Source organism: Elaeis guineensis, chromosome 7, assembly GCF_000442705.2.
Source record: "Elaeis guineensis isolate ETL-2024a chromosome 7, EG11, whole genome shotgun sequence".
NCBI classification, from domain to species: domain Eukaryota; kingdom Viridiplantae; phylum Streptophyta; class Magnoliopsida; order Arecales; family Arecaceae; genus Elaeis; species Elaeis guineensis.
In genome coordinates, this window is record NC_025999.2 from 13,598,852 (window position 1) to 13,626,011 (window position 27,160).

Sequence of the window (27,160 nt, forward strand, 5' to 3'; positions counted from 1 at the left end):
ATAATAAAGTCAGAATAAAGGTGGAATAGAGTAGCTTATACTTATCCCTCCTTGCCTTGGCTTTTGGGAAGGAAGGAGGGCGGCGAGGAGTAGCGCGAGGATAGGAGGACGAGCAGGAGAATAGGATGCATCGGGACGTGTCGCTGTGCAACACGTACAACTATGGGGACGCGCTGTACTGGGACGCGCGCTACGTGGAAGAAGGGGGCGCTTCCTTCGATTGGTACCAGCGCTACTCCGCCCTCCGCCCCTTCGTCCGCAAATTCGTCCCCACCTCGTCCCGCGTCCTCATGGTCGGCTGCGGCAATGCCGGTATCATCCCCTTTTACCTTCTTCTTCGTCCTCTTCCTCTTTCTTGCTACCAAAATCCATTCCTAAGTCCGATAAATTGAAACGTTTGCTGGCCGCTGCTGTTGTTGTGGGCATGTTGATAATGCAATTGTGGGATGCTGATAGGAAATGATGACATTAACTTGATAAAGAATAGGGTATGAGCATGGTGAAATCGGATGCATACTTCTTTTTGCTTGTTTTTGTTTTGTTTTTTGCTTTTTAGGTGAGACATGGTAGTAGGTGAGGTTTGTTTGATTTCTGTTACTTTATTTGTTGTAACATGTTTGTTCTCGTGGCTATTTCATTTTTTTCTTCATCCTTTTGATGGATACAAGGAGACTTCTTGCAAGATATCGTGCTTGGTGCTGATCTTGTGGTGAAAGTTAACGCTAGGATTTTTCAAAACTGGATACTAATTTTACAGTTTGATTGCTAGATGATATGTTCCATAAATATTTGGAATAGATGGAGTTGTTGCTGCTATCATTGGAAAAGGGAAAAAAGAAAAAGGAAATCGATTATTTTAAAATGGAAGTCCTTGAGGTTCTACCTGCATATGGGTGGCTACTTTGGAGCTTGATTTAGTGGGTGGATTATATGGGCTTTGATTTTTCTGCTTGCCATATTGGTGACCAGAATCTTCTAAAGGGAAAATAAAGAACAACCGTACCCTGTGTTGCAATATTTGCTTTGCCTCTGTGGCCTTTAATTGGTCGACCTTGCTTTCTTTGGGCAAGTGCTATAGCAGAATCCTCAGTTCTGGTTCCGCAGGTCCTACCCTGTCCCCTTCCTACCCAATCTTCAGCTCATTCCTTCTCCCAAGTACATCCTATATAGCCTTTTGAAACTTGTCTTCCTAACCTCAATAGTGATGTAAGAGATAATAACTCATAAAAAAAGAACTCAGATTCTAAGTAAAACAGACATGAGAAATGCAATTACGGATTTTTAGCACAAAGCATGACCAATTACTTTCTATTATCTTGGATGTTATAGCATTATTAAAACTCATAATATATTTTACAACTGGCAACTATATTTCTAAATTGCCAGGACAATTTTTTTTTTTTTTTTAATTTTTGATAAGATTTGTTTAATCTATCAAGTTTCAATCTGGATCACACATAGTTTTGACTTACACAAACTCGTGAGCTTGTAGGGAAGGAAAGGGAAAAGGCTTAACCTTTCCTTGTACCAACTTCACCTACACTTTGAGGCACCTTCAGGTTAGTGATGATTTTGGTAGCATCTGCAATTGCACTTCAGCAAAATGGTAACTTTGGGATCTTACAATGTCATGTGCACATGATACTGAAAAGAATTCTGATCTTATTATCTGATCGAGTTGGAAAGCTTAAGGATGTTTAAATAATTGAGATATCAGGATATGCAAGCCATAATGAGCGAGGTATCAAATATTGACCAATATAAAAGAAAATTGAGCATTGTTTAATTACTGATTTTAATATCTTTTTGTCACTTGTTAGAAAAGAAAGAGAAATAGTAAAAGGATATTGAATTCTCTCAATCTATATATTAATATTGCATTAGCCAATATCTTTTGACATCTCAGTTACATCAATAAAGAAATACAGGGTTACATTGTCTGTGCATGCGTGCATGTGTGTGCATGTACACATTCATGCATTGTTTGTGTTGGTGCCTTCGTGCATATATGCATGCATATCAGTTACATCAAAGAAATATGGTGTTGATTGTATGTATGTGTGCATATAAATTTTGTCAATAAAGAAATATAGGGCTGATATTGTTTGTGTACATGTGTGCATGCATTTCAGTTGCTTCAATAAAGAAATATAAGACCAAGGTTTCAAAACTTGGCTTTCTATCAGACCAGTAGAAAATCAATTAATCTCATGCTGAGACATGGTATATGTTTGCTTCTTGGTACCATATCTGGTTGGTTTTTTCAGTTTTTTTGGTGTCATCATATTTAATAAGGCCATTACTTCCTTTCTATTTTGTCTTTTTAGTGTTTTAGTTGTATTTCATGGATGTGTGATACCGGGCTATCTTGATCATGTGCTCACTATTGGTTGGGTTTTTCAGTTTTTTTGGTGTTATCATATCTAATAAGGCCATTTCTCCCTTTCCATTTTGCCTTTTCAGTGTTTTAGTTGTATTTCATTGATGTGTGATAGTGGGGTATCTTGCTCATGTGCTCACTATTGGGACATGCTACAATTTTTTCATCCCTAGATTCCATTTATTTTATTTTTTTAATTCTTATTGTAATCCAATAATAATAATAATTCATAAAAGTAAAGTATATTATATAAAACTCACTATGTTGTCAGGCTATCCACCCTACAATATATCAAAAATTTATGACAAACAAAAAATGGCATGGCCTTCTCCTAATTTTTTCACTTCTTGCTGTTTGTTAACCATTAAAAGAAAGGGATAGGAAGAGGCTCTTCGAATCAAATATGCTCTAGCATGCATGCTATTGGAAATGGCTCTACGCCTCATCCTCTACTTCCCTTCTCTCTTGTCCCCCGTCGCTCTTTCTGTCTCCATCCCTCTCACCTTCTATTTCTCTCTCTTTGGCTGTTGACTCAAAAGGGAAGTAGAGCTTGTGTAACGATCAATGCAAGTTATGTTGTGTCTGAGTGATTCATAAGGATCTTCAAACTTGGTGTAGACCATTTTAGTCACTATGGATAGAGTTGGATAGGATTCGGGAGTAAAGATCTGCCACATTAAAATGTTGAATCACATGCTAAACTTCAGGAGGTCATAATTTAATCATACAATGTCCGATTGAGATGATCTTTTTTTTTTGAGATTGGGTGTCTTCTGAGATCTATAACTTTAGGCCAACTCTTAGGAGATTGAATTGGGCCAAAACTTCATCATTTGGGCCTTGAAATAGGCTATTCAAATTGAAATTTTCCTTTGTAGGAAGACTTTGACCAGATATTATCTTATAATCCGTGAAGAATTAGGTGGAGCGATAGTAGGCAAGGTTGTTGTAGAAGTTGAGATCTACCTCCCATAAAATTTTAGTATTTTTATAATTATTTATATTACTCATCATTTTTAGAAATCTAGTCCTATTCGAAATAAGAAGAGGAATTTGACCTGAATTGTTGAAGGATGGATGTTCTGTTGGAACCTAGGATGAGGAATTCAACTCGAATTGTGTAAGGACTATATGTCACAATTTATGTGGTGTAAAGAATTAATGAATGAAAGAAAATGGGATTTAAGCTTTATTTTTGTAATTCTTCCATCTTCTTTTACTTTTCTTTTATGAGATTCAAGTTGAATGGATTGAGGAAAGTCTTTCTTATTCTTGATCGGATTAAGTTGGTATCAAAGTGTCGATCCTCTATATTTGTGAGGGTCTTAGTTCATGGTCCAGATGCATGAGCAATAAAGTAAAAGAAGGGCTATCCATGCTTCAAGTACATAGAATGACAAATACGAGTGTAGATGCTAGTTTTTCCTCGATGGATGATGAGATAAAGGGACGTCTCACACAATTGGAGGAGAAGATCGCTTAACTTGCTGAGATTATTTTCAAATTGGCCATACCTTCGCTGCAAGCACAAGCACCAACAACTCCTGTTGAGAAGTTATCTTCAATGTTTGGAGATGAAGATCCTCCATCTAGCGAGAAAGATGAGCGATATAGAGGTATGCAAAATCTCTTTTCCACTATTTAAAGTTGAAGGTCGAATTGAGATCTCTATATACGATGGGATTATTGATGTAAGGAAGCTATATAACTGGGAAGCTATATAACTGGCTAGACCAGTTAGAGCTCTAGTTGACTATCTATGGATACTCTAGCATTCAGAAGATAGCTTTTGTTCATCTCAAGCTTTCCAGCCATGCTCTTATCGGATGAAATTCGTATTTGAGGAATGATGTTCTAATATGATGTGGAGCAAATTCAAGGGCCTAATCAAGAAGTAATTTTATCCATTCGGCTACGAGGAGGATCGGTGGATCAAGTGATAGTATTCACGAAAGAAGTATGATCAATTTGTTTAAGACAACATCGGTACCACAAGCAAGTAATTTCACTTAGAATCTCTATCAATGATCATTTAGTTTTCATAAAGTATGTTGGAAGTTTCCACAAAAGCATTCGAAAGGAGCTGAAGCTTTTCAAAGTTGAAAATATCAGCAAAGCTAGCATGAAGGCCATGGGGATTAAAGAGAAGAATTAGCCCAGGGAAGGCAAGAAGAGTGATAAATTTAAGAAAAAATGATGAAAATTCAGGTAAAAAAAGGGAGCAAAGCAGGAAGCACGTTGACATGACTTAGAAAATTTATTGTGATGACTGTAACCTCTGTAAACACATCAAGAAGTGTTGGAAGCTTCACCCAAATTGAAGCTGAAGTGAAGAAGCCGAAGGACAATGATTCCAAGAAGAAAGAAGATGATTCTCAATACTGTAAAGGTGGAGTAGCTACCCAAGCTCGAGTATGCAAACTTTATACGGAGCTTGGTGGTGCGGAAATCCAAGACAGCAACTGAGAGTCTAAGACAGATTTAGAGGTGCGAGAGGAACTCTTTCGCTTGAAGATCCAAGTGAAGTAGAGCATTATCGAGGTTATTTTGGATTTTAAAAGTTAAAAGAACATATCTAAAAATCTAGTTTAGAAGCTAGCATTGTAGACTAAGCCTCATCCACATCCCTATCCTCTTTTTTGGATTTAAAAAGATGTTGAGTTGAAGATCACTAAGTAGTGCACCTTCAAGTTTGTTATAAATAAGAAGTATATTGATGAGGTAACATATGAAGTAGTTTCTTTGGATGTTTGTTAGGTCATCCTTGGGAGCTCATATCTTTGGGCTCAAGTTGTAGTCTTCTATAGATAATGGAGGAAGTATCTTCTCATAAAAGACTGGAAGAAGTTTATTATCAATGCCTCTAAAACAAGGAAACGTAGATCTTTCGATTGTTGCTCAGGAAAAGCTATTTGTTAATGCCTGTAGCAAGTTTGCAATGCTGGTACGAGAAGCCAATGCTAGTCATTAGCAGCAAAACTCTCGTCCCTTGGTTTCATTGACCAATCTATTGATATTAAGATTAAGGAGTCGCCCTTATCGACTGCGAGGAAAGATGGCAAGGAGTGTTCCTATTATGAAGTCCAGATGCAAGAACAAGCTAAATGGTGTGCTAAGACTTGAGAGCAAAGAAGAGCAAGGCCAGAAATCATTTTCGAGCAAAGCTAGGTGGTTCAATCACGAGACAGGAAGTAGGTATTTCTCCACTTTCAGCTTTAATTTAGTGCAAGCTAAATCACCTAAATAGGGGCAGTCATGATTTAGAAAGATTATCAGATTTGATGTGGATTATTTTGGCCCCTACAGTTAGTTAGGGTTCAGGAGCAAGATCTGCCATATTAGAAAGCCAAATTATATGCCAAATTTCAAGAAGCCATAACTTGGTCATACATTATCGGATTGAGATGATTTTTTTTTTTAAAAAAAAATTGGATATTTTTTTGAGATCTATAATTTTGGAGCAGCTCCTTAAGGGGTTGAATAGGACTAAAATTCTATCGTTTAAGCCTCGAAATGGGCCAGCTAAATCATTTTTTTTAGGAAAGACTTTGATAGGATGTTATTTTTGAATCCATGTAGAATTAGGTGGAGTGATAGAAGGCAAAGTTGATATAGAAGTTAAGATCTTAGTATTTTTTTATGATTATTTATATAAGTCATTTTTTTAGAAATCTAGTTCTATTCGAAGTAAGAAGAGGAATCTGATCTGAATTGTTCAAAGACGGGCACTTTCTAAAAACTAGGAAAAGAAATTCGACCTGAATTATGCAATGGCGGATCTCACTATTGTAAATAGGGGCTATATGCCGTAGTTTGTGTGGTGTAGAGAATCAATTAATGAAAAAAAGGAGGATTTAAACCCTATTTTTGCAATTCTTTCACCTTTTGGTTTTTTTTAAGAGATTTGATTTGAGCTGATGGAAGAAAATCTTTTTTTTCTGATTGGATCATTGAGATCTATACTAATTGGTTGGCAGTAAAATATGGCATGGTATTGTGCCATTCCATTTTGGACATGTCAGAGACCTATACTGACACAACCAGAGCTAGTGATGGAGGGGGAAGGAGAGGAAAAGAGAGAGGGAGGGAGGGAGAGGGGGAGGAAGGGAAGGAAAGGGATGGGGGGAGAGGGAGAGAGGCAAAGAGAGGGGCAGAGAAGGCTTTCAAGTCCCCTTTCCTTTGATTGCACGATAATAGGAGCTTCAACCCTCTTTTTTGGATTTTTTTAAAGTGAAGTCAGCACTATTTTTTAAGTGAAATTTTTGAATATTTTTGCTGACAGCTTCACTTAGAAAATGCAAAAAAAAGGGTTGAAGCCTCTGTTTCATTTTGAAATAAAGGGCTCAAAAGCCCGCTCTCCCTCTCTTGGCATCTTCCTCTCTCCCTCTCCCTCTCCCTCCTCTCTTTTCCCTTCTTTCCTTCCTCTCTCTTGTTTCGCTGGATTTCTCACACCAAGGAGTGGAACCATGCTGGTCTGCCCCCAGTATAGCTCGGTCTGCCCCAAGTATGGCTTGGTACATTTTGGACTCAGTGGTTCAGGGTGATAAAACATTCTATGGATCTAGGATCTTATTTAAAAGGCTAGCTTGAAGCTATTATTTGGATTTTTTTTAGCCATGTGTAAATATCCAAGATTTTTCCAATGCATTACTGATATAGGATTAAATACATAGCTTGCATAGGTCTGCACATGCTCTCTCCATTTAAGTCTCGACTTCCTTGGTGGCCTAAAAAAGTTGGATCCTATCAAATCCAACCAGAAACATCACGATCGATCTGTAATTAGGTCCAAATAGGCTTGTGCTATAGTGTCTTCAAGTCTACATGAGTTAGAGGCCACATGCATTCTAATATCATTTGTAATAATCTAAGATCTTATCAAAAAAGACTAGATAGAAGGTATTATTTAGGTTCTTTAATCTTGTATAAGTACCCAAGATCTTTCTAGCGTATAATTCATATGGGATTAAACACATGCCCATGCAGGTTCTTGTAGCTTCTGATGAGGTATCCTTAGAAATAGGGAAAGAACACCTTGCATGGTCCTCTGCTCTCCACCCCACATTATTTTTTAATTGTCATCCCATTCTAAATGGCCTTCATGCTACTTGAGTTAGCTTCAGTATTGGCCGGTACCAACCCATTTCAACCAGGATGCATGTTCATGCATTGTGTTGGCCAAAGCAATCTCGGTAGTTACTGAGCAGTGTCAACTTGTTTTGGCTGGGACACCCTGTTTTCATTAATTTCAACGACCTGGTGGGCATTAGGGTACTTTTTTGGCTGGAAAGGTATGATACCAGGGGTACCATCTTGTTTTGGTCTTTTAAATCATTGTAGGACTTACATTTTTTTGTGTGTGCATTTGCGTGTGTTCTTGTGTTTGTGCACATGTGCATGTTTTGTGGACGCAGACGTGTGTCCATGTGTGCACATCAGTTACATCAATAAAGAAGTGCAGGACTGATATTTTGCATGCATATATGTATGTGGGCATGTGCATGTATTGATTGGTGACTACTTGATATTCAAGATATCTTTGTTTGAGCTAAGATCACATAAAACCATGAATGAAGCGATGTTTTCACATTCTTTATTTTCCAGTCGAGTTGTTCTCAGTGCACCTAATTATAGCAAATGTCCCAAAGAATCATTAATTACTTGCTGGTTTTTAAAGCATGGACTGATATCTATTTTTCTTGGATTATATTTGCATGATATCCTGGTCAAATTTATGAACATTGATATGTTTAATGTTGCACTTCACAATGCAACCTAATCAATTTTAAGCATTGCCCTAGCAAGTTCTGTATTTTATTAAAAGAATTCCTTCCTAACATGCTATCAAATACAACTAGGATGATTCTCAGGGTTTGTTAGTATTTTGACATTTTACTGAACTTTCTATTTTGCTCACAATATATTAATTTAGTTGTGATAATCTGCTTAACAGTTATGTCAGAGGACATGGTGAAGGATGGATATGTAGACATAATGAACATCGACATTTCTTCTGTTGTAATAGAGATGATGAGAAAAAAATATGCACATGTTCCACAGCTGACGTGTATCCTACATAGCAGTTCCTTATCAAATTGATAGTTTCGGGAAACCTAAATGAACATGCAATTTTTTTATCCTTATATATTGATAGACATGCAAATGGATGTAAGGGATATGAGCTTCTTTCAGGATGAATCATTTGACTGTGTCATTGATAAAGGTACTAATGTCTAACCTTTCTTTTCTTGTTTTGCATATTTTGCAAATATCATGCTAATATATGCCATCTTTCAATTTTTATTGCTCAAATCATGCATTGTCATGGTGACTTTTGTCTAGGAACTCTGGATTCTCTGATGGTAAGTTTTGTATGTTCCCTATGTTGTTACAACCAGCTTTGTTAATTGGCATGTTCTAATCCTCTAGTATTGCTTTTGAATGCTAGTGTGGCACCAATGCTCCACTCAGTGCCTCTCAAATGCTGGAAGAAGTGAACAGGTCTAGATCCTACAGCACTGAAAATTTTAAAATTAAGTTATTTAATCGGTACAAATTTTAAACTTTTTAACAATTGATATCTTTTGACATGTAGGCTTCTTAGACCTGGAGGGGTCTATATGTTGGTATATCCTGAATACACATCAATCTTTCTATTTATGTTGTTGTGTATATTGATATTCCAAAAGTTCAGCAAATGTGATTCATTCATGTCAGATAACATATGGTGATCCATCAGTACGTATTCCCCATTTGAACCAAGCAGGATGCAATTGGAAAATTATACTATACATCATAAGTGAGTATAGAAATCTTCTCTCACCCTCCCTGATTCTGATTTGTGTTTATGATTTAATGGCAAAGATGTGGTGCCTTGACTTATGTCTCATTTTAGTATTATCTTTTGTTTTCTCCCTTTATGAATTGTTCTTAAGAAAACCATTGTATGAAGAATGTTGTCAAAGTATTGTACTGATTTCCTTGCTTTTTCCTAAACCTTTTCTTGACATTCAGATCAGGATCACTCCTTTCATTAAACATATAGTGATGTCCCATTTTTAAAACCGTAATCCTTAAGTTGAATCAGGATGAAACGTGCTTTACTTGTTGTCTACATTTAAGATTTTTGGACTAGAATCCAAGTTGGAATTTGGTTTTACATGTTCCCTCCTGTTTAACGCTCAGTTTTCTCCTGCCTTCATCTTCTTTAGTCATGTTGCATGTCATAACATTTCAGAGAAAGAATATAATATAATTATCAGGCTTCTTTACCGCTGCTACAGGGTGAATTCCATCTTTTTGGTTCTTTTGTTATTAAAAAGTTGTTATATTCTTTTTAAAATAGCGGGATAACCCTGTCCCAATACTTGGGATGGTATCCCATCTCGGTGTCCCGCAGGATGTCCCGTCGGAACTTGAATCCTTAATTTCTATGCTATGAAATTTGATAGGAAGGACTTGTCTTTTTGGTTCTTATGCACTAATTTCTCTTCTAATATTCTTGTTATTGCTTTATTTTGTGGTAGATTTTGTTATTGCTTTATCAAGATATCGTGATGCATATGTTGCATGGATGAAACTCTAATCCAGAACCAAAAAACTTTTCCTATTATGATAGATCTCATCAAGATTTGCAACAGCATCAGTTCAAAATTTTACCATTGCAGGCTAAAATATTCATTTTTTGTTGAGTATTGCAAGTATAATAGTTGCTAATTGTTGATCTATTAGATTCAAGAGTAGCTTTGATTACGAGTGCAAGGGTTCCAATAGTAGAATTAGAGGGTGCCTTGAGATGTTATTGAAATGGCTGTTCATGGGACAGACTTGACTATGTATGCTTCATAAGTGCATGATACCCTTCCATAAAATTCATTAAATGTTTATTTGTTCAGTTACTGTAATTGTGTTACTACTAGGTTGTCCCTAATATAGACTAGTTATCATTTTTCCATTAGTTAGCATAGAAATACAATCACAACATAAATAACTACTGAATAAAGATGAAGTACCGTTTATTATTACGTTGCAAGAAACACTGATAGGAAAAAAATTCGGGCCTTCTATTAATTTGTGGTTATATGGAGCAAGGTTCTTGGAGCTAGAACCAGAACCTATGTCGGTTGGTCGGCGATACGAGTTGGTATGGGTCCATATTGGATCAGACCAGCGTGAACCGATATGGTAGAGAAGGGGAGAGGGAGATGAAAGAGAGGGGGGAAGGAGAGAAAGAGAGGGAGAGGGAGAAGGAGAGGGGGGGAACAGGGAGAGGAAGTTGGAGCTCTTTCCGAGCTCGGTAAGACCGGAGGGAGGGAAGAAGAGAGAGGCGGAGAACTCATCGGATCACCAGAGGCTCGCGGAGGCCTCCAGATGGGCGGTGAAGCCATTGTGAGCTCTTCGACGGCCGGCGAGCCAGCTCTGAGGGAGCGGTAGGCGGCCGAGACTGGAGGAGGGTGGATTTGAAACAGGAGTTCGCCCCTGTTTCATTTTTTTTTGGGTTATAATGGACGAAGTCGGCAACACATTGCCGACTTTACCTTATTTTTTTATAAAAAATTTTGGTTGAAGTCAGCAAACGATTTGCCAACTTCAACTGAATTTTTTTTTTAAAAAAAGGTGAAGTTGGCAACCAAGTTGCTAACTTTGCCTGTTAAAAACTAAAAGAAAAAGGGAACAGGGTTCTGCATAGGAGGGCGGAGGTCATCCTCGGTTCGTTCGGCCTCGGCCGCCCTTGACGCTCGTTCACTGGCCGTCGAAGAAGTCACGTCGGCATCCCTTCGATGATCCGATAACCCCAATCTCCTCCTCTCTCTCCTTCCCTCCCTCTACCATTATTGAGCTCGATAGAGCTTAGATGGCCTCTGGTGGCCTCCGGCAGCCGCCAGAGGCCCTCTCTTGTTCTCTCTCTGCTTCTTCTCCCCTCTCTCTTCCTTTATTTCTTCTCCCTCCCTCCGAGACTCCGCCGTGCTATTTTGTATGCTAGAATCGGACCGGTTTCTTGCCGGTATGGTTCGGCACGGCCTGAACCATCTGGTTTGGGATGCTTCAGAAAACCTTGATATGGAGTCTAATTCATTTTTCAACCATCATTACGAACATTTTAATATGACATAGCTTGTCCTTTATGGTCATCTTATGAAACTTTCTAGTACAAATGCCAAGTGATTACATTATAAGATTCTATAGGCATGTCTCTTTGTTGACTTTGCTTCAGTCTTCTAGCAGACAGTCAAATCTTTCTTTTACTCTTCTGAAAATAGATTGAAGGCAGAGAAATGTCTTGCAATGGGACATGTGCTCCATTTTTAATTTGCTGTAACTTGTTTTTTTAACCATTATTGTTTCCAACATTCTTACCCATTCCATGCGTATAGACCTTCTTTTTTTCAGCAACTAATACAGTGCAGATGATATTGTCACGCCCCAAATTCGGAACATAACACGGCCATGCTACCAAGGGATGGACCCACGATAACACGAAGCCAAATTCATCTTCTTAAATATAATGACAGGTGTATCACAAATAAATATAATAATAAAGTTTAATTTAATTATTTAATTAACCAAAACTGGTTCAGAGCATCTAAATCCAAAGATGAAATAATCAAAGTCTTAAAATTCATAATGACTACAATCTATAAACATAAACTGAATTCCTAGTGCAAAATTTTTCAAGCTTGCTTTGCTGATCCCCAAGCCTGGATTCTCTTTTCTTCGGTCCTAGCCTTATTTCTCTGTACATGAAAAAGAAAACAAAAAGAATATGAGCTACACTAGCTCAGTAAGTAGACTTCCGCTTCCTTACCGGATCAAGCATAAGTTTTCTATGATAATGCATCATTTAGCAAATATCAATTATTGCGAAAATAAATATTTCATAGAGCATATAATAAAACAAGTTATAAGCTCATCATGCATGTATAAATCATGTATATTTCACAATTATGAATCGTAAATCATTTTCATCATGTATTCATGTCATGTTTCAAAACATTGCTCACAGACATTCGTGCTAAGGTCACTATTATACCCGTGACAGGGCCATGTTTCTTAATCGACAGAGTTCTTAATTCATATGCCAATTTTATACCCGTTGGCAGGGCCATGTTTCGTGTGGATGTTAGCTCCGGATGTCGACCTTCTCGAAGGAATTCATTTATAGCTATCTGAGAGCCTTTGAAATCATTTTATCTTTTTCTTAAAACACACATATACATAAATAGAAAAACAATAAAATTCATGCTTCATAATCATGCTATTTTTATATGACATATTCATGAAATCAATGCTCATCATAAAACATGCTTTTTCATATCACATATGCCGATCCTTATTTTATGAAAAATTATGATTTCATCAATAGTAATTCTTTACATAAAAGCATGATCATTTAAAAATAAATAAGGAGCATAAAATCCACTTACCTCGATCGTCCGGGATCTTTTAATCTTCCTTAAAAGAATCGGACAGTCCTATTTAAAATATTAAATCATCAATAAATTTTATATATTTAATAAAATTACAATATAAAGAAATGACCGATTTGGTAATCAGTCCACTAAATCTCTTCTTTCGGCTCTAAACCGATCTAAGGTCATAGGTCCCTAGGTCCCTAGGAGTGGAGAAAATAGCCTAATAAGGGATTCATAGGATTTCACGGAGAGAGAAATTTTTTTTTTTGGAGAGAGAAAGTAGAGAGAGAAAGTAGAGAGAGAATGAATTCAATTCTAGAGAGAGAAAGACTTTAGAGAGGGATGAGAGAAACTTTCTCTCTTTTTTTTTTCTTTTTTTTTTATTCTTATTATTTTATAAATATATATTTTTCTTTTCTTTTCTTTTTCTTCTTTTCTTTTCCTTTTTATTATTATTATTATTTGATTATATATATATATATATTTTTTTTTCTTTTCTTTTCTTCTTCTTTTTTTTTTTTTCTTTTCTTTTTCTTTTTCCTTTTCCTTTTCTTTTTCTTTTTCCCTTTTCTTTTCTCTTTCTTTTTCTTTTCCCTCTCGTGGCCTTCTTTGGCCGGAACAGAGGACCTAAAGGTCCCTGTTCCCCACGTCGGCCGTTCACGGCCACCCCTTGCCCGGCGGTGGCCGGCGGCAAGGGAGGCCTTCCCCCGAGTTCGGAGGGCCTACACCGGCGATCGGGGATGACCGTCGGTGCCGAAAAATCGGAGAAAAGAGGAGACGAAAACAGGGGTTTTCTTTTCCAGCAAAATCCGGCGACCCCGTCACCGGCAATCGTGCCCACAGGCACGGGAAAGAAGGGAGAGAAGAGAGGGAGAGGAAGGAGACCTTACCACAACCTCAGGTGACCCCCACCGGCGTGAAATCACGGCGAACACAGGTCGAGGAGTCACGGCTTCAAACAGGAAAATCGGAGAAAAATTTCCGGCAATCGACGGTGACTGATGGATCTACCCATAGAGGAGAGGAGGGGGGTTCTTATAGAGCTCGTCCTAGGGTCTTTTAATGGCCCTAGGACTCCGATTCTTGATCGGGGAAGAGGAAGACTCCGATCGGGAGTCTTCCTGTTCTGTTTTTTTTTTTTTTTTACTGGCTTAGTCGGTCGGATTTTTACTGGGCTTAGTGGGCTGGGTTATCACATTCTACCCCCCTTAAAAAAAAATTTCGTCCTCGAAATTTAACATACCTTCATTTTCAAATAAGTGTGGATATCTCGTCTTCATATCGTCTTCAAGCTCCCAAGTAGCCTCTCTCTCTTCATGATTACTCCAATAAATCTTTACGTATGGAATGGTACGCCGTCTTAGAACTTGCTCTTTTCGATCAATAATTCGCAGGGGAAATTCTTCATAGGTTAGATCTTCATGAACTTGCAATGGCTCATACTTTATCACACTGTTTGGATCAAATACAAACTTCCTCAGTAGTGAAACATGAAAGACATTGTGCACTTTGGATAAATCTGGTGGTAAGGTTAGTTCGTATGCAACATCTCCTACTCGATTTAAAATTTCAAAAGGTCCAATATATCGCGGACTCAGCTTGCCATGTCTCCCGAACCTCATGACACCCTTAGTAAGTGATACTTTTAGAAAAACATGATTACCGACCTGAAATTCTAATTCTCTTCTTTTTCTATCTGCCCAACTCTTTTGTCTATCCTGTGCTGCCTTGAGTCTTCTCTTGATTAGATAAATTTTGTCTCTGGCATCTTGAACTAACTCGGGACCAATTAATTTCTTTTCACCCACTTCATCCCAATACAGAGGGGATCTACACTTTCTTCCATATAGGGCTTCATAGGGTGCCATCTGGATACTAAAATGAAAACTGTTATTATATGCAAATTCAATCAATGCCACATGATTATCCCAATGTCCTCTGAAGTCAAAAGCACAAGCTTTTAACATATCCTCCAGAGTTTGAATTGTCCTTTCAGATTGGCCATCGGTCTGAGGATGGAATGCAGTACTAAGCCTCAATTCTGTTCCCAAAGCATCTTGAAAATTTTTTCAAAATCTAGATACAAATCGTGGATCTCGATCAGATACAATACTTATTGGAACACCATGCAGACGTACAATTCCATTAATATACATCTGGGCTAACTTATCAAGCGGAGTGCCAATTCGAAAAGATAGAAAGTGAGCTGATTTAGTAAGCCGATCAACAATCACCCACACTGCATCATTTTTTCTTGTTGTCCTTGGAAGTCCAGTAACGAAATCCATCGTGATATGTTCCCATTTCCATTCTGGTATCTCTAATGGTCTTAGCAGACCAGCAGGTCTTTGATGTTCGGCTTTCACTTGTTGGCATACCAAGCATTGAGATACAAACCGAGCTATCTCCTGCTTCATTCCATTCCACTAGAAGAGTTGTTTTAAATCTCTATACATCTTTGTACTACCGGGATGAAAAGAGAAACGGGATTTATGGGCTTCTTCCAAAATTTTTCTTTTTAGTTCAGGATCACCTGGTATACATAATCTGTTCCCAAGATAAAGAGTTCCATCTGTATGGAGTCTAAACTCAGTTCGTAATCCTTTCTCTATGTCCTTCTTAATCTGACATAAATGAATATCACTTTGTTGGGCCGCTTTTATCTGTTCGATCAATGCTGGTTGTACCATTAAATTTGCTAACACATTCTTAACATCAGAACAAGTCACTTCAATTTGCAAATCTTCAAGATCCCTAAGAATTTGTTGCTGAAAGGATAGCAGAGTCATCACATTCGCTGAAGACTTCCTACTAAGTGCATCTGCCACCACATTAGCTTTTCCAGGGTGATATTTAATATTTAGATCATAATCTTTTAATAGTTCAAGCCACCTTCTTTGCCTCATATTCAGCTCTTTTTGAGTAAATAAGTATTTCAAGCTTTTATGATCAGTAAAGATTTCACATGATTCTCCATATAAATAGTGTCGCCAAATCTTTAAAGCAAAAATAATGGCTGCTAACTCCAAATCATGGGTCGGATAATTCTGCTCATAGGCTTTTAATTGTCGAGAAGCATAAGCTATGACCTTATCATTCTGCATCAACACACAATCTAATCCTTTCTTAGAAGCATCACTATAAATAACAAATCCTCCATTAGATGGTAGGGTAAGAACTGGGGCAGATATCAATCGTTGCTTCAAATCTTGAAAACTCTGCTCACATTCACTGCTCCATTCAAATTTTATTCGTTTCTGAGTTAAGCGAGTCAGAGGAATTGCAATTTGGGAAAATCCCTTGACGAATCTTCTATAATAACCAGCCAAGCCTAAGAAGCTTCTAACTTCCATCACATTAGTTGGTCGAGGCCAATTTACCATGGCTTCTATCTTCTTTGGATCGACTGAGATTCCTTCCTTAGATATTACATGGCCGAGGAAGACAATACTATCCAATCAGAATTCACACTTGCTAAGCTTGGCGAAGAGCTTCTCTTTTCTCAAGGTCTGAAACACGATCCTCAGATGTCTCTCATGTTCCTCTATATTTTTAGAATACACTAGGATATCATCAATAAAAACAATAATGAATTGATCCAGATACGGCTTGAAAATCCTGTTCATCATATCCATAAAAGCAGCCGGTGCATTGGTTAGTCCAAACGGCATTACTAAAAATTCATAATGACCATACCTGGTTCTAAATGCAGTCTTAGGTACATCTTCACCTCTAATTCTTAGTTGATGATAGCCTGATCGTAAGTCAATTTTGGAGAAAACTTGAGCACCCTGAAGTTGATCAAATAAGTCATCTATTCGTGGAAGAGGATATTTGTTCTTTATGGTTACCTTGTTCAACTCCCGATAGTCAATGCATAATCGCATGCTCCCATCTTTCTTTTTCACAAATAACACAGGAGCTCCCCAAGGTGATGTATTTGGTCGGACAAACTTTTTATTCAAAAGTTCTTGCAGTTGATCTTTTAATTCTCGTAATTCTACGGGAGCCATCCGATAAGGAGGTTTCGAAATAGGTCCGGTTCCTGGGGTGATATCAATTTTAAATTCAACTTCACGCTCTGGGGGTAATCCGGATAGTTCATCTGAAAAAATATCAGAAAATTCCTTGACAATTGGGATATCATCCAGATTTATCTTTTCCTTCTCGACGTCTATTACATGGGCCAAAAATGCTTTGCATCCTTTCCTTAAAGCTTTTCTTGCGTTCATGATTGAGATAATACCCAAAGATTGTTTGGATTCCGTATTATGAACTTCGCCTTGAAAGAAGAATTGCGGTTCATCCGGAATTTGAAATACCACTCTTTTTCCAAAACAATCAATATGTGCATGATATGAAGATAACCAGTTCATCCCAAGAATAACGTCAAAATCATACATATTTAGCTGAATCAAATCTGCTGCTAATTCTTTTTCTTCTATTTGGATTATGTAATTCTTGAAAATAATGTCAGCAACAACAATATTTTTAAAAGGTGTGCTAACATATAATGGTTCATTTAGTTTTCCAGGCACACAATTCAAAGAAGTAGCAAACTTGAGAGATATAAAAGAGTGTGAAGAGCCAGAATCGAATAACACACGAGCATAAATAGAATTGACTGGGATAATACCTGTCACCACTTGATCATTTGCATTGGCCTCCTGCTGGTTTAAAGTAAACACTCGTGCATTTTCTTTTTGTTTTTGATCAACTGGTTTGTTAGATCTAGAGTCATCTCTTTTCTTATTTGGGCAATCACGAGCCATATATCCTTTCTCACCACATAAGAAGCATGCTCCAATCCTCTTGAGACAAGGTCCATTGTGATTTTTTTCACAGTAGGAGCAGGATGAAGATTCTTTCTTCTTATCAGAGTTATTATTTTTGAAATTTTTCTGCTGATCCTTTAGATTTCCTGCTGATCTCGGTCTCTTCTTATCTCCTCTTTCTAGTTCTGCTCTTTTCAATTCAGATTTTACTTTCAAAGCTCGCTCCAGTACGTCCTTGTAGTTATTGAAAATATGAGAAGACAGACGGGATCGAATTCCATATCTTAGACCTTGTTCAAATCTGTTAGTTTTACTCCTTTCGAATTCCATAAGTTGGGGGCAGAAGCGGCCTAGCTCATTAAACTTGTTAGCATATTCTAGCACCGTCATATCATCCTTTTGCTTTAAGGCTAGAAACTCATTTTCTTTTACCAATCTCATTGTTCCTGGAAAGTACTGATCATAAAATATCTCTTTGAATTCTTCCCAAGTGAGCTGATCATCATTGTTCCCATAGGCAGCTTTTATTGCAGTCCACCAAAACTCGGCATGTCTTTTTAACATAGGAATGGCTAATCGGACCTTCACATTCTCAGGGTATTGCAGAGCATCAAACATCTTTTCCATCTCTCGAATCCATGTCTCTGCAGCCATAGGATCAGATCCACCCTCAAATAGAGGTGGGTTGAGCCTTCTGAATCTCTTGTAGTATGACTTCATAGATAATGTCGGTCGAGGAACAGTCTGTGCCTACTGCTGAATAAGCTGAGCCACCACTTGACATACACCAGCAATGTCCGTCTGTGTGGCCGGTGCGTCAGGAGCCCGCTCAGTTGGTTGATTGTCAGCTCCTCGTGACGTCAGTCTTGCTCCTCTTGTCCTAGCGGCCATATTTGCCAAAGTCTCGCCCTCCCTATCGCTCATCGCTTCCTATTCAAATGCCAATCATTATTACGTTATTTTATAACAGAGTTACAGTACAGTTAATAATTTAAGTCAGAGTCTAACTATGCGTAACCTAGCTACTCACTGTTAGGTTTTAAGTTCTATCCTTGATTAAACCTATTGCTTTGATACCATAAAATGTCACGCCCCAAATCCGGGACATAACATAGCCATGCTACCAAGGGATGGACCCACGATAACACGAAGCCAAATTCATCTTCTTAAATATAATGACAGGTGTATCACAAATAAATATAATAATAAAGTTTAATTTAATTATTTAATTAAACCAAAATTGGTTCAGAGCATCTAAATCCAAAGATGAAATAATCAAAGTCTTAAAATTCATAATGACTACAATCCATAAACATAAACTGAATTCCTAGTGCAAAATTTTCCAAGCTTGCTTTGCTGATCCCCAAGCCTGGATTCCCTTTTCTTCGGTCCTAGCCTTATTTCTCTGTACATGAAAAAGAAAACAAAAAGAATATGAGCTACACTAGCTCAGTAAGTAGACTTCCGCTTCCTTACCGGATCAAGCATAAGTTTTCTATGATAATGCATCATTTAGCAAATATCAATTATTGCGAAAATAAATATTTCATAGAGCATATAATAAAACAAGTTATAAGCTCATCATGCATGCATAAATCATGTATATTTCACAATTATGAATCGTAAATCATTTTCATCATGTATTCATGTCATGTTTTAAAATATTGCTCACAGACATTCGTGCTAAGGTCACTATTATACCCGTGACAGGGCCATGTTTCTTAATCGACAGAGTTCTTAATTCATGTGCCAACTTTATACCCGCTGGCAGGGCCATGTTTCGTGTGGATGCTAGCTCCGGATGTCGACCTTCCCGAAGGAATTCATTCATAGCTATCTGAGAGCCTTTGAAATCATTTTATCTTTTTTTTAAAATACACATATACATAAATAGAAAACAATAAAATTCATGCTTCATAATCATGCTATTTTTATATGACATATTCATGAAATCAATGCTCATCATAAAACATGTTTTTTCATATCACATATGTCGATCCTTATTTTATGAAAAATTATGATTTCATCAATAGTAATTCTTTACATAAAAGCATGATCATTTAAAAATAAATAAGGAGCATAAAATTCACTTACTTCGATCGTCCGGGACCTTTTAATCTTCCTTAAAAGAATCGGACAGTCCTATTTAAAATATTAAATCATCAATAAATTTTATATATTTAATAAAATTACAATATAAAGAAATGATCGATTTGGTGATCGGTCTACTAAATCTCTTCTTTCGGCTCTAAACCGATCTAAGGTCATAGGTCCCTAGGTCCCTAGGAGTGGAGAAAATAGCCTAATAAGGGATTCATAGGATTCTTGGAGAGAGAATTTTTTTTTTTGGAGAGAGAAAGTAGAGAGAGAAAGTAGAGAGAGAATGAATCCAATTCTAGAGAGAGAAAGACTTTAGAGAGGGATGAGAAAAACTTTCTCTCTTTTTTTTTTCTTTTTTATTTTTATTTTTATTTTTATTCTTATTATTTTATAAATATATATTTTTCTTTTCTTTTCTTTTTCTTCTTTTCTTTTCCTTTTTATTATTATTATTATTTGATTATATATATATATATATTTTTTCTTTTCTTTTCTTCTTCTTCTTTTTCTTTTTCTTTTTCTTTTCTTTTTCTTTTTCCTTTTCCTTTTCTTTTCTTTTTCTTTTTCCCTTTTCTTTTCTTTTTCTTTTTCTTTTCCCTCCCGTGGCCTTCTTTGGCCGGAACAGGGGACCTAAAGGTCCCCGTTCCCCACGTCGGCCGTTCACGGCCACCCCTTGCCCGGCGGTGGCCGGCGGCAAGGGAGGCCTTCCCCCGAGTTCGGAGGGCCTACACCGGTGGTCGGGGATGACCGTCGGTGCCGGAAAATCGGAGAAAAGAGGAGACGAAAACAGGGGTTTTCTTTTCCAGCAAAATCCGGCGACTCCGTCGCCGGCAATCGTGCCCACAGGCACGGGAAAGAAGGGAGAGAAGAGAGGGAGAGGAAGGAGACCTTACCACAACCTCCGGTGACCCCTACCGGCGTGAAATCGCGGCGAACACAGGTCGAGGAGTCGCGGCTTCAAACGGAAAAATCGGAGAAAAATTTCCGGCAATCGACGGTGACTGATGGATCTACCCATAGAGGAGAGGAGGGGGGTTCTTATAGAGCTCGTCCTAGGGTCTTTTAATGGCCCTAGGACTCCGATTCTTGATCGGGGAAGAGGAAGACTCCCGATGGGAGTCTTCCTGCTCTGTTTTTTTTTTTTTTTTTTTTTTTTTTTTTTTTTTTTTTTTTTTTTTTTGTTACTGGCTTAGTGGGCCGGATTTTTACTGGGCTTAGTGGGCTGGGTTATCACAGATATATACTAGAGTTAGTGCATCTATTTGTTTCAAAAACTAGGACAGGAGAAATCTCAGCTGAATTCCGGATGATGCTGGGACTTGATCCCAGGTCCTTGGAACCAGCACCCGAAGATTCTAGCAACTACAATAGTAGTATCCTCTTCTTATAATATGGTAAAATGGTAGCTATAAACATGCAAATGGTAGCTTTGATCAAGGACAATTGTGACTGGAAAGTCTTTGATCTCTACAAATACATTGTCATGGCCCCAATTTTGTCTTTATTATTGTCACAATGTTATTATACCCACTTGATCTACTTTTACCAAGTGTTCCTCCACTATATAATCTCTTTTTGTAATCCATTTTAGAATTACTGCTCCAGTTAGTTCTAAATGTATGAATTTTTCAATTAATTTTGGAGCTAGAAAATCATCTTAACAGTTAAATTTCATGCCATGGGTTCAGATTATTCCTTTGAAATCCTTATTATATGTTGTAGTCTTCATCCTGCTTGTCACTTCTGTAGCTTCATAGTAATTCAGAAATTTGGTCCCACAGTAATTTGTGTGACTAGGAGTATTTCCTTTCTTTATCAGCTTGCTTTATGTCAATTCATCTGGTATTGTCATTTGTTTCTGTAGTTCATCAAATAAATCTGTTAACCAATGTAACTTAATTTTAACAACTACATTTTTGTATGCAAGTTCGTTCCTTTAGTCATACCTCTTTTAATTCTTTTAGAATGATCTAATTTGCCTCCATATTTTTCTAATGCTATCTATTTCAAGTGTTAAAGGATTGTCCATCATTGTGTTATCTCATTATACTCTGCAAACTTCTATGTTATTTTTGTTCTAATGCTGAATATTTACAGCCAAGTCCCTGAGAATCATACTAAGGATCCCTATAACATATTCTTTTGGGTCCACATCTCCCATGTATTCCTAAGATAACTCCACAGAAATAATGCTTCCAATGAATCAAATGCACTCTCACAGCTAAATGGCAACATGTGTTTAGCTTAATTATGCAAGTAGTCATACATAGGATGCTACAAAGTTAGGGTGTTACATTGACAGTTCCCCAAGCGATTTTCTTTTGCTTGATGTTGTCCTGCAATCGGCATTTCTGATACAAAATTGCAACCTTCTGTTATTGGTACATGCATGCCTTAAAATCTAGGTTATGTACCAATTAAATTCTGGGACACCATTTCACTGATATGCTTACATCAATGTATAGTGTCACATTGCTGAAAGATGACGTCAGAAATGATGCACAGAATATGTTGTAGAAAATGAAAAGCTTTGGTTTTGGTTGTTTAGCGCTAGGCTTGGTCCCCAGTTTCACCTAAACCTCAAGACATCTATGCTAGCAAGTTTCTCTGCATTATTGTGAAGGGTAACCTGTGCGGTTAATGTTTCTGTTCCTCACTGTTGGATTTAAGTTCCATGCTAGCTTTCCAGTATACTGTGGTGGATACCATGTTTCAGAGATTTGACCGCTAAAATGTCCACAATTTTCACTATAATCTCATCTTTTAAAGTTGATTGTTAAGGCATCTACATAGTTCCCAGGAAATTTGAGCTTCCTCGCTTCAAAAACTTTCCAAGCATATCATGTGTTATCGATATTTTTTATGCTTTGCTTTTTCGCCAACATTGTCATATTACTGCTGCAGATTGGTTTCGAAAATGTGGTTTCTCAGTACATATGCTTTTCTGTAGTGTTTTAATAGAAGAGACAACTAATAATTATTCAAATTGATTTTGGCATGTGTTTTAGTTGACTAATCTTTTTGTCAGTAGAAAAACACCAAGAATGACATTTTTCAGTTTCCTTTGTTAAATTTCGTATTTGACAAATTGAGTATCAGTGACAAGGGTTTTTACTCTTTTCCAGCCAGACCTGGATTTGAAAGCCGTGTAGGCTGCAGTTCACCAAAGTCCATCATGGAGCCTGTTCCACTAACAGAGGGGAGTCTGCTTCCAGCAGGTTTTGTCCTCGAAGATCCAGACTCCCACTACATTTATGTTTGTAGGAAGATGCATGGATTATTGGAAGGTGCTCCCCAGCTTCCCAGTCAAGTGGGAGCAGCCATTGCACAATGACTAGAGGGTACCTTCTAAACATTTATACAATCTATCATTCTAAATTATAGTTGCTCAATCCACAATGTACCAAAGAGATACTAGAATGTCACTTTAGAAGGTATGTGCTCCACATTGGTAATTCATTAGTGATGCTGGAACGGTGATATCATTGAAAATGAGATCATCCTTTTCAATGTTGTGTTATTGTTATGTTTAGTCTTCAGTTTATGTCTTTGTTATACAAAGAGTGCCTTTAAAACGAAAATTATATGGCAGGCTTAACAATTTAATAGAAAAGGCTGGCTGTGAAGGGTCTATCCTTTTCCAAAAAGTTGGCTGCTGAAGAATTTCTGAGTTCACACATGCTATAGCTGTGTTTTAAGGATTAACATAATCGAGTTTTTCTGGCTTTTCTAGGACTTAAACTTTTTGAATATTGCATGTTAATGTTTATAGGTGTTAGAAAAAAGTTCAAAATTGAACTAATATAAGATGAAAAGGTGATGCATAAAATGGAACTTTGTAATTAAATTAGTAAATTTCAATTTCACGATTTAGGCATTTCCTGAGTTTTATTGCACTACTTAGGAATATAGGGCATTCAGATATCCTATATTTGTTCAGTTTTTGCCTCTTAGATTACTCTTAAGGATTTTTGTATCTTTGGCACCGATGCAAGGCACTTCAGATTGCTGCTTGCTTACGAATGTTGTAAACATGACATATTGCATTGAGCATTGTGGAATGAATATGTGATTCATTATACAACTTTTAGAGCTAATGGGAAATATAAACAGGATAGCCAAATGATCTGTTGGCCTATGCAGTCAAACAATCAACTTTTAGAGCTAATGGGAAGTAAACAGGAGAATTTTTGTATCAATTCTACACAACAATAGAAAAAAGTACAATACTTTTAAATATGCACATGTTAAATCTATGATCTTTATATGTAAACCTTTTTAATTTTGCATATATCAATTTTGAAAATTACATGGATTGGCATGAATCAACACCCGTGGTTAATAAAAGGTTGCTGAGAAGGAATATTTTGTCAAATTCCTTTGATAGATAGCTATGTTCAAGCAGAAAGAGGTTGTATAAACATTTAACTGTTCAAAGTTGATGAAGAATTTATTTTATCAAAAAGAAAATCAAGGAGAAGTTGTCTTAAAGAAGGGAGAAAGGATATGCTTGAAGAAGGTGCCCTGGGGAAGCAAAACCAAAGATGCCTGCCTCCCTCCAGGTAGTGTTAATTGAAGGAAAAATAAGTCAGTCATACTTCTGGTTGACTTTTAACTGACTCTTGCTAGATATATATCTATACTATTATTATATCAAGCAAATATTTCAGCTTTTGTCCATCATCAGTTCCACGTTCAGAAGTCTCACAAGATGAAAAAGGAAGAGTGCTGGTGGGTTGATGAGGTCTCATGTATGAGCAACAACTCAATAAGGTGAACCATCAGCTGGGGAGTTCAAGAAGACATTTAAGAGAAAAATGAGCCTGACTTTCTCATAAAGGTCACATTGAGAACAGATAGGGATGAGATCAAAAAAGAAAGAAAAAGAAAAAAAAAAAGAAAAAAAAAAAAAAGAAAGAAAAAGAGATCTCATGCAGATAAAAAGACAAGTAAAAGATCAAACAAGATGAATTGATTGACCTCATTGTCTCCCGTTTTAGTCGATCCATCCATGTTTTCCAATTTGTATCATATATGCCGGATGCTGATTTATATAACAAAGTTTGAGAGAAGTGCACGCATACAAATTTTATAGTTTTGCTCATCTCATTTCATTTATCAATGAAATACTAAGGTGGCTTGCCAACCTTTCTATAGTCCTCGAAGATATCTGGATTGCTGATTTCCCTGTTTTTATTCGGTGTAGTTGGCATTCTGCCAATATGGCCGGGGTCTCATTTGCTAGGTTGCAACGTGGTTCCCCCTTCTATACTACAAAAGAGGGAAAAAAAAAAAAAAAAAAAAAAGAAATGTGAGATGATTTGCTATCGTTTCATTACAATGATCATTTTTTTAAAAACTTGCCAAGCTAGTTGCCTCACATGGAAGAGATCCATTACTCAAAGCGCCATATGGTTGTTAGAAAACGGTACATGAGATTAGAGGAGATTAGAAAATTCCAAAATGGACAAATTTCTAATATCACTAAAAGGCAAAAATTTTAGGTGTCACAACAAAAAATGACATTATCCTCCACAAATAAACCAAAAAAAAAAAAAAGCAGAGAGCAAGCTTCAAAATGGACAAATTCCACGTATCTTCATAAAATGTCTAAAGGTTTTTGTCCTAACATCTTTTCAAAACGGCAAAAAGCTCTAGACTTCACGGTGAACAATGATATCATCCTTTACAAATGAACAAAATGATGATCATCTTTGAATTGACAATACTCTACAAGCATGTAAGCTCTATCAGAACTACCACGATGGCGTTTATTTTGCTGAGATATAATGGCATCAACCAGTATTGGCTTTTCTTCTCAATAAAACGATTTCAACCGCTTGACCAAGAACAACTCGTGTCTTTTTTTCTGAAGAGAGGCCATTACAACCGCTAGACCATGAGTACCTTCTCTTATGGTTGCAGGCTATGGCAACGCGTGGTCTGCATGAATTAACTTTATTACAAGCTCTAGCAACGACAAAAAGAGGTGGCACCATAGCTTCTAGCTAGTAGTACAAGATTCAAGATATTCTGTTCATAAGATCAACTATATAAACACTCAGTTCCTTCACCCTAGACCAAAAGAGATACAAGGGACCCAAAGAGCTAGAGTGAAAGCAGTAGAGAAGAGAGATAATGAGGAGAGTGTTGTTGTGCTTACTACCGTGCTTCTTGGTAGGCATAGAAGCAAGTGCTACTACTAGGCAGGGAGATGCCCTCAACAAGCTCGTCTTTGATGCTTTCAGATTGAAAAGAACAGCAGTTGGAAGTTCTTCTTCTTTTACGACCCCTCGCATCTCCAACCTACGATCAATAAGCTACCCTCAACAAGGACTGAAAAAGAAGGACAGGATCGAATACTTGCCCGGCCAGCCTGAAGGTGTAGACTTTGATGAGTATGCTGGCTATGTCACCGTCGACCAAAAAGCTGGAAGAGCCCTCTTCTACTACTTTGTTCAGGCTGTTGGCGATTCTTCTTCCAAGCCTCTACTTCTCTGGCTCAATGGAGGTGACATATATATATATATATATATATATATATATATTACCTGCACCCTGATGGTATCAGTTATATATATTCTGATCACAGAAATCTCTGACCGTATTATTTCTTTCATGTTGTGATTAATTAAGGACCTGGCTGCTCATCCCTTGGCTATGGAGCGATGCAGGAAATAGGACCATTCCGTGTCATGAGCGACGGCAAAACACTGTTTAGAAACCCATTTGCATGGAATGGAGGTGCAATATTTATGCATGTGGATGCTTTAATTCTTTTAGGTTCATTCGTAGCGTGTGTGTGTGTATTAGTAGGTGATCATGTTTAATTTTGGATGTTGCAGTGGCTAATGTGCTGTTCTTGGAGAGCCCGGCTGGTGTAGGCTTCTCCTACTCCAACACCACCTCCGACTACAGCAAGAGCGGCGACAGCAGAACAGCGGAGGACAACTATGTGTTCCTGGTGAACTGGATGGAGAGATTCCCAGAGTACAAAGGTAGAGATTTCTATATAGCTGGGGAGAGCTATGCAGGCCACCTTGTACCCGATCTTGCCACAACTATTCTCCAACAAAAAAATACCAACATCAACCTTAATGGAATCATGGTATCTAACTATATACATACCTTCAGCTTCTTGAGCATATATAGTCCCTTAAGAGTAAGAGATTGTCATCTTTGATGCTGATACTGGCTGATGCTAGATTGGCAACGCGGTGATCAACGACGCAACTGACAATAGGGGGATGTTCGACTACTTATGGACGCATGCATTGATCTCAGATGAGACCATTGATGCGATCCACAAGTACTGCAGCTTCTCGCCCAACGCCACGAACCAGGAATATCGGTGTGGAGATGCGATGTCAGTGGCCAGGGAGGTCTCCACGGTGCTTAATATCTACAACATCTATGCTCCTCCTTGCTCAAGCGGTATCACCAATACTCCAAAGAGGCTCTCGGTTCGTTTAAGCCAGACTAATTCACCTTCT

The 27,160-nt window shown here is 37.5% G+C and overlaps 2 protein-coding genes across 3 annotated transcripts in view; both read left to right on the plus strand.

Moving 5' to 3' along the window:
• LOC105060149 (uncharacterized) lies at positions 1-24,823 on the plus strand. 2 transcript variants are annotated; one of them, XM_073260711.1, is made up of 8 exons: positions 1-312; positions 8,334-8,447; positions 8,535-8,603; positions 8,723-8,742; positions 8,829-8,881; positions 8,976-9,006; positions 9,098-9,179; positions 22,793-24,823. In XM_073260711.1, the coding sequence occupies exons 1-8, from the start codon at positions 126-128 to the stop codon at positions 22,999-23,001; spliced, it is 765 nt and encodes a 254-aa protein (XP_073116812.1). In that variant the 5' UTR covers positions 1-125; the 3' UTR covers positions 23,002-24,823. The 2 variants fall into 2 exon arrangements, with proteins under 2 accessions (XP_073116812.1, XP_073116813.1); XM_073260712.1 differs by lacking the exon at positions 1-312 and adding an exon at positions 335-488.
• The window catches only part of LOC105033064 (serine carboxypeptidase II-3), an 8,525-nt gene continuing 4,250 nt past the window's right edge, over positions 22,886-27,160 (plus strand). The window contains exons 1-5 of the mRNA XM_010907715.4: positions 22,886-23,008; positions 25,593-26,178; positions 26,304-26,411; positions 26,513-26,775; positions 26,873-27,130. Coding sequence (XP_010906017.1) covers positions 25,806-26,178; positions 26,304-26,411; positions 26,513-26,775; positions 26,873-27,130 — 1,002 coding nt within the window. The 5' untranslated portion in view covers positions 22,886-23,008; positions 25,593-25,805. The remainder of the gene's footprint in view (positions 23,009-25,592; positions 26,179-26,303; positions 26,412-26,512; positions 26,776-26,872; positions 27,131-27,160) is intronic.